Consider the following 9099-nt stretch of genomic DNA (forward strand, 5'->3'; position numbering starts at 1 on the left):
TAACAGATATGGGGAAAAAAAGAAGAAGAAATTTAAATAAAAATAATAATGATAATAATTGTTCTTTGCTCATTTATTATCATTTAATATAATTATTATTATTTTTATTTATGTTTATTCTTTCAAGACGTTTATTTAATCTTTGCTTTCTTCTTCTCCTTTTTTTCCCCGTATTGTTTTTTGTTTTCCGTACGTCTCCTGTACTTTTTTAACTGTATATTTTACGTATTTATTAACATTTTTACTCTTGCCATTGTTACTTATTTTTTATTCTTATCATTGTTAATTCAAGTTTATTTTATATTGATACTAATTTATGTCTGTTTTTTTACCGCAACCCTGAGCATATTCTGATATTTAAATTAACCTTTATGTTTTCACAATGAATTGACTGCAATTTGTACGTGGAAGAAAGTTACAAATTGTAACTCTTATGCCTGCTAGATGGCCCTGTAAGAATTACAACTTGTAACTCTCTTTCTCATACAAATATAGACAAATTGCAGTCGTTCCATTGTGAAAAAAATAAAAATAAATTAATTTTGAGTTGTGACAGTCTTTTTCCGAATCAACGATATGTATAATAATCAATTATTTAACAGATGTTATAAAAAACCAAAAAATCTACTCGCTATTGTTATTATTAATCCTGGAGAGGTACAGATGACACATTACGTCTATAAGCTGGCCCAGACCTACCTATCTCTCAAAGCACTCTTAGCAGCTAGCAGTCTGGTCATCTTAAAGACTACGTTACAGCCGGTGAGCTACAATTTTGGCTTATCCCCAAGAGGACTAGGTTAGTGGACGTACTTTTTTCGAAACTATCTCCACGAGAATAAAAACAATCGTCAAGCGGGACCCCATCAATGTCGAAAGCTCCTTACCTCCAGATATTAAAGAAAGAACGACATATCAATGCATAGATTAGTATTTCACTCAGACCTTCAAATACCCACGGTAGAAAAAGGTAGTATTATATTTGAATTATGTTCTCTTCATATAATGCATTTATTAATTTATGTCTTTTTTCCCCGTTTCAGAGGGATCAGAAAAAAGGGCCCATCAATCTCCCTCGGTGATATAAAGAAAATTTTCCTCTCTTTTGTTTAATCTTAAATTTAATTTTTGTAATGGTTATAAGTGTAATTAATTAGTTTTTATAGTTTGTATATGTGTTTTTTTCTTCAAAGATTTACAGTTCATCAAGTCCAATTATTCATAATATAACATTAACGAAATTCAATAGTTCATTTCTATTATTTTGACAAATTTTCACGGTTAGGCTAGCAAAGGTTCGTTTTGATTCCCTACTCGCCATAACATCACCTAAAAAATTATAGCATATGAACATTTTATTTTCATTTGCACGCTGCAGGCTACAGGGTTCTAAGTATCTCTACAACACATTCGGTTGCGAATTTAGGGCGAATGCCCTTTATTATAAATTTGTTTATCCGAATTTATTTGCATGTCTACATACTCCTTGCAAAAAGCATAATATATGTGTTAGTCATGTGGCTTACAATTTTATTAATGATATTGCATTAAAATGGTACACTAGATCCGTTTCTCACAAGATTACGTACTGGGTAATACTTCGTAATATTAAAAAAAAAAAAATTAAAAGAATTGTTACTAAAATGTTTTATAAATGTTAATAAGGAAATATTCTTTTTCCCAAATTTGGATCGATTCATTTTTTAACGGTGAAAAATTGTATGGATACTAAAAATTGTATTTATTTTTTATTTTAAAAAACATAATTTATTGTAATAATTTTTAAAATTTCCTTGCCTTTTTTTAGTTCCAACTAATGACGAGAATTCATAAATGTATCATTCAATGACGATGAAAAGAAATGTTAAAATATAAAACACGTTTTAATTTAAAATATTGGAATTATGATTATTATAGACCCTTGTGATTGGATTTCAATACATATTTATTTTAAGCTATTAAAATATTTGGTACGATTAGAGAATTTAATAAAAAAAAAAGTTCAATTTCTATTAAATTAAATATATTTCAGTTAGGAGCTAGTCGAAAAAACATAAAAATGATTCGGATAATTGAGTAGTATTCTGTCAATAGACAATGTTTCCAATTTTAGAAATAGATTATCAATAAAATTATCATGGGAGTACGTTTCTCAGTTGAATTTTTATAGGAAATATTAACTTGCAACAACTAGTTAAAGGGGGGGGGAGGGGGTAGGCGGGGAGATTTAGAATTAGTAAGGCCGTTTGTAGTCGAGCAAGGTAAAGTGCCCACATTAACTGGTTCATAACTGCAGTGGTGCCGGTTCCAATCCGGCCTAGGTGGCCTACTTTTATTTCTGTGGCGGTATCACGAAATGAAAACTCTCACCATGGTTAGAATAAGCCGATATCCTTTAGATCCCCCATCCCCTTATGTCAAAAATGACCAGGAAGGGGATCATAAAATAAAAAAAATAACAAAGTGGTTGTATTAACTATTGACAGAATACTCCTTACAAAAACCTTAATAATCAGTGCACTTTCATTAATAAAATAAGAAAATAAAGGTATTGAGATTGGAGAGAATAACGGCGATTTCATTCATGTATCAAATTTATCGCTGTGTTTAATAATGTTATTTTTTAAAACTATAGACCGTATTTATTACATGGCGCACAAAGTAATATTTATTTTTGTTATCGAGATATATTTTATTTTAATTAAATTTTTAGCTGTAACAATTGAACTGAGTCAATATCAGAAATTGTATTCCTTACCTTTTAATTATTTTTCTTATTAAAATACCAATGTTTTAATTTTTTTCCATTTTCCGAGTGATATCAACTCAAGTTTTTTTTTTACTTTATTTAATAATATTACAGTAACTTTTTATATTCAAGTAGGGAGTAAGCTTACAAAACGAACTAAAACAATGTACTTTCTGCAAATGATGAAATGGTACTGGGTTAAGAGATTGTGAATACCAGAGATACGACCGCGGTGTTTTCCAATCAGCTTTTCTGTGGGTTCTAGATTAAATTGTATTAGTTTTGTCGGAATGGAGAACATTTTACGGTTACGTGACCGAAATAACGGTTCCTCTTCAACTCCTTTGTTTAAAATTTATTCCCTTCTGCTTTTTGAACTTTAATCCAAAGATATTAAGATTTATAAAAAAAATATATGTTAATTTATTTCTTAAGTGGGAGGGTGTAGCACCTTACCAATGAGCTACACCCTCCCACTGTGGCTCATTTGTAAGCACAATGCAAACTCTAAGTATCTGGGTTCGAATCTGACTGTGGCAGATAATTATTTTCTGTTTCACTGTAGCCGTGAGTCAGCCCTGTGGGTTTGGGATGGAGTTGGTATCCTTAAGGGGGAGTGGGTATTCTTAATTGGGTATAAACTGGCAGCCGGACATGATCCTGATATACCAAATCACCTCTTTGCACATTCGTTGGTTTAATAACATTACTTCCTTACAAAGTACTGCCTCCTTACTGCACCTCTGACCCTTCATGGTCTGTATTGGTACAACTTATTTATTTATTTATTTTTTTTATACATTTAACTTTGTTAGCTAGGTATATTTACTAGAACTGCTTTTTCAGACGACATGACTATCAGAAGTAGCGGTCTGATTGTTAGGGGAAGACTACTTCAAGCCAAATTGGGATGCCAAAGGATTATTGGAGAATCAGAGTTTAAAAGAATAATTCTATATAGTATCAAGGAATAAACTTGATCAGATGGCAATTTTATTGTGTTGTATCCTTTGTGATGTACTTAGACCGTTTGATACTGCGTCAGATGGTGTTTTCTATTCCCAAACAATTACAACGAAAGGAAAAATTCGGAACATTTTTTATCCATCCATCTTGATAAGTTGTATTAAATTACATATACCAAGCGAGTTATCGAAATTCTGAATTCTCAAGCATTTAATCAATATGTATATAATTTTTGAGATTTGTCTCGATAAAATACCGTTTCAAAGTAGAAATCATGAAGATTTGATTTCCATAGTTAGGAAAATCTCTAAAGATTCTAATTTCAATATTGGCTCTATTTATGAAGGGAAACTATGGTTTACGGTTATCCTCTAATCCTAGATTTTCTGATCTTAACATTATGGCTTATTTTGGAAGTTTGGGCGGTAAATTATTTACTTAGAAAAGCTCACTTATGATAATGCGCTAATAACAGATGGCTCTACACTGTTTTCTTTTAACAACGGAAGTTATACCGTATTCGAAAATTATTATTTCCTATTTTAATATTGATAGAGGGTAGAATATAACTAATAAAGGAAAATAGATAGAAAATAGTAATAGTTCACTACCTAATTTTTATTTAATTTTATATAAGTTATATTAGTAGTTACTAATAGTTATAGTAATTACATTAAATTAGCAACACATAATGGCCAAGTATGTTGAATCGAGGGACAATAAGTTCCTGGTTCAATTTTTTTACAGATAGATTTCTCAATGAACTTATTTTTGTTTTTCTTCTGGTATCCTTATAATTGCAATTTATGTGTTACTTTAGTACTTATGTTTGACCTCTTTAATCCAATAGAGACAGCATATATTGGTTGAGAACAACCCCAAAATCCTCAAAGTTTTTTTGGTTTATATTGGCCAGTTTTGATAAACAACATGTTTGCAATAGAAATTCACGCCGTGTATGAAGGCATGTCCTCTGATTTTTTATCATTTTTTATTTGCTTACGGGATAGACGGATTTTTTTTCCAATCCCTCTAAAAACTGAAAAACATTACATTAATCAGGAATAATACCTTTTTATACCATTGGTACTCTAAGGTATACGGTGAAATACTTATCTGGTGTTTTGATGAGTCCGTTCTATGGGGATTCGACTAGAAAAATATTTGGAGGTGAGGGGGATAGACGGATTGTAGACCTAGTGTGCAATAAAAAATAAAATAAAAACACATCATTAAATTGAACTAAATTTTTCCAAAAATAGTCGGGTAACATGAAATCCTAATTTTCGGTTCAGTAGGGAAGAAAAGAATATAATCATAGATGAAATGAAATAAATAAAAATAAAAGAATATCAACATATATAAACATACATTTTTAAGAAGCAGTACAGGATAATGAATTTTCCTGAAAGGATGAATGACCGTTGCTTTTGTTGTACATAATGATAACCCTTGAAACACAATCACCCAAACTAAGATAATGGTTTTTTAAACAAGTCGTGTTCTAACGTCCGCTCCTTCCATACTGACTGATAATTGCAATTCAAGATCATTGCTCACGGTGTGCAGTCGGTTTTTTTGGCTCAGAAATGCATTGCACACATTGTGTGCAATTGGTCTCATATGGGTTAATCAAACAATATTTTTTATTGAAAAATTAAGTTTTTGTTTGAGTTTTTTTTTTCGTTTGATCATTTACTTGATGATGCTTGTACGCGTATATTTTAAGTAGGTATGTATGTATATTTAGTTTCTCACTAAGTTTATCTTTTATACATTTTGATAAAATGATTAATAGTAATCTTTTTATACATACATAGGGATTGTTTTATATAAATAAGTTTTATATAATAAGTATTATTATATAATAAAATAAGTTTTATTATATAAATAAGTTATATAAATACATAGGTATTGTTTCTTAAGGTCCTTTCCTTTCATTTTCGATTTCCAAGTCGAAGAAATGCTAGAAATATGTGCGTATGAGAAACTAACATAGAAATATACACTTTTTTAGGAATAAATTATATAAACTTAATATTTATTAAAAATTAAAACAGAAATATATATTTTTCTTAAACTTTATTGTAACAAAAAAGTCTTACCTTCAAGATTTTTCGATTTGGATTCATTGATGTATATGGCACATTGCAAGAAGTCAGAATCATTACGACTATAGCTATCTTCCATCATCTGAAACATTTTCAAACAAATTAATGATATTTCTTTAAAGTATATGCTATTGACTTTTTAAATATAAATAAACTACTTTATGTTTATTATATATTTGTATTTATTTGTCTTTATTGTATTAATCATATTATATGAATCAAATAGTCCTAAAGTCCCGAATTTTCTTTTTATAGTTAGGAAAGCTATTTAAGACTTTATTTCTGGATGTTTTTTCCTTAGCTCTCTATTTACTATTTTGATTACTTTATTACTATGAAATTCTACTTTACGGTAGAAGTACATTTTAAACATGTGTATATTAACCTTGTTTTCCCTACTAAATTATCCCAATTACTAATTAATACTTGTGAAAGGGTTCACATTATTTTTTGCATTAAACAAGCTATAACTAAAATTTAAATTCCGGGTGATTTTTCACAGCAATGATTTATCAGAAACCAGAAAATGACCCAATGGGGTTAGTTATATTTTTCCCTGTTTCGACATATTTCTTATTAATACATTTAATATTCCTAAAATTTTAATATTGTTAATTACTTTAGGAGAATTGATTTTTCGACGAGTTTATAACTCGTGTTGAAAATCTTTTGATTTGAAAAAGTTGTATAAAAAATGTATCTATGAAATGGAGTAGATTATTCTCCATTTCATATCCATGGAAGTAATGTAGATTTATATTACTTTTCTAGATTATTTTTTTAAACTTAATTGTTGATTCTTCTTCGCTTTTAAAAATAAAATATTCCCGTTGTTTATCTCAATTAAAATCTATATCTAGTATTTCCAAATCCTTCAATATTTTTCTGCATTTTCCAATGGTTTTATAGCCTTGCTAACATTTTAACTGCTACTTGAGACAGCATTATCAAAAGCAAAATCAGTCAATGTGGCATTATAGTGAACACGCTACGCTATGCGTAAGAAGAATGGAATCACGGAGTTTTTTGAAACATTTATTAGTGAATATAATTCACTTAAAAAATATTTATTGACTAAGTTGATCTGTTCTGGGTATTCCAGGCCGTTATTCATTGTCATTGTAGTCAAGATAACAGAGAATTTCTTCTTGAACTCCAGATATCCGGTTGGTAAAACGCCACATGTTACTGCGTAGAACCATTTATTTTTGGTGCGATATAGTCTTATTTGGCCTATAAAACTATTATAGCCCAAGAAGTTAGACTTGCAAGGCACTCTCTTTATTTAAAAAGAAAATCAAAATTTAAACATGCGACTAATAAGAACCAATTTTTTGCCTAAAAATCTGAATTTCATTTTTTAGGAAACTTTGACTTTTGAGATATCACAACTGCTGAAAACTAGTGATATAAGGCACGTGTGATGTAAGAACCATAATGCACATGGCTGGTTAAGTTTAATGTATTCTTCTATACGTACAGTTCTCTTTGGTACTAATGAACTTGTTTATTCACTTAGACGGATTATTATTATTATTTGCATAATTAATCTACAAGTTGTAGATTAGATAAAGGATAAACGTCTACTCCACCACTACCTTATCTAATATTAATGCATGAATAAACACAAGCTGGACGGCACTAACTCCATCTAAGGCATCTTACTATTTAATAATAACTAAATAATTAACTAATTCAGTTGCAAGTTTAGTGGTTGCGCTATAGTTCTCAAACGACTATGGAATTAAAGTATCCAATTAGTTTGTCATCTATGCCCCAACTAAGCAATAACAATTACTAAACTGTAGAAGTGAGCATATTGTTCATTATAGTATAGTTGTCGATGGCACGGGTTGGGAAGAGGTTTAATTTGTACTATCTAATAAATGTTATATTTAAAAAAATTGGTATAGATTTTTTATTACTGTTTATTTTGTCATACATTATTTTTTACTGTTATTTCCATTTAATAGTTTTTGTTGAAAGACCTTAAAATATGAAAAACCCATTCTATTTAAGTTCAACCATAATATGTAAGGCTTAGTATATTGTTGTCATTTAATAACTACTTAGTTCATTGTTAAGTTGGACGTTTAGTCTATAACATAATACTTGGTTCGTGGATTGGTTTAATTTTTTCATTTTAACAGTTGAATTACAGGTCAATAGCTCAGGACCAAAATTTCTTGTTTTTATATTTGTATATTTTATAGATAGAAAATAAGTTTTTATCCATATAGTTAAAATGGTCAAACTATGAAAACTCTAAATAAATGGCCAGTTTTTCAATTTCAGTCATTAACTATTATTTCGTAAAACCCTCTTATATGTCATATTTTAAATCACTTATAACACAGTGATTTAAAATATGACATATTAAACGATTGAGGATTTATTTAATTGAATGAATGAGAAAATATTGGTGTTTTTTAGGTCCTTGTGTTTACAGAAATAAATAAAATAAAAGCTGAATAATTTGAACATAATTCATTGTTATTGAACAATAATGTGCATTAGTACTTTCTATAGAAACTGATCGAAAGATTCCTTTATCAGCATTAACACAAATAAATTAATTGACCAAAATACTTTCAAGCAAACTGTAATGGATAATGAAATAACATATTTATAACATAAGGTCTGAATGTAATTTAAATAAATAAAGTAACCCATGAACTATAAATTTTACGAAATATTCGTATTGCAGTTTAACAATGAATTGGAATTTAAAAAAAAGGGTGAAAACAGAATTTTTTTAGTCCTCTATTTGAGGACCTATATTCCCAGATCTATCTTGACATTCCCAGAGGGGGAATGTCAAGATTCATTTCTTGAGGCTGTCTCGAAAAAATTATTGAGCAGCCCAGGTGGGAATCGAATCCACAACCTTCTGAACCAATAGGACGCTTGCCCCCCATTTTTACATTTATAAAACCTTATCACTGGAATTACTTTTCATATTTTATACTTTTAAGTATTTGATTTTATTTTCAACAATTTCCGTATATCATGCTTATAGGAAAAAAAATGCTTTTATTAATTTTTAAAAATATAATATAATACTTTAATAATATATCCTTTGGTGAATGAAGGTTTGGCTGAAAGGGTCGGGGCCGCCGAATTTTGGGTATCATCTGGAGAAACATTTTACTTGGGTATCTCTTTTTCCTCAACTTCTTGAAGTGAATGAGAAAATCCAATTTATACACATCTGGACTTTGGCTAGTTGCTGCACCGGCGCCGATTTGAATCTGACCTCGGAGGTTTAGTTTT

At 29.4% G+C, this 9099-nt stretch overlaps 1 protein-coding gene across 11 annotated transcripts in view; it reads right to left on the reverse strand.

The window, feature by feature from the left end:
- The window catches only part of LOC106688163 (calcitonin gene-related peptide type 1 receptor), a 564568-nt gene that overhangs the window by 129290 nt on the left and 426179 nt on the right, over nt 1–9099 (reverse strand). For all 11 annotated transcript variants that reach the window (XM_067052399.1, XM_067052394.1, XM_067052393.1 and 8 more), the window contains one exon: nt 5821–5908. In XM_067052399.1, the coding sequence (XP_066908500.1) occupies nt 5821–5908 (88 nt within the window). The remainder of the gene's footprint in view (nt 1–5820; nt 5909–9099) is intronic.

The sequence above is a fragment of the Halyomorpha halys genome, unplaced genomic scaffold (assembly GCF_000696795.3).
Source record: "Halyomorpha halys isolate HHAL.00 unplaced genomic scaffold, Hhal_1.1 Scaffold41.1, whole genome shotgun sequence".
Classification (NCBI taxonomy): Eukaryota; Metazoa; Arthropoda; class Insecta; order Hemiptera; family Pentatomidae; genus Halyomorpha; species Halyomorpha halys.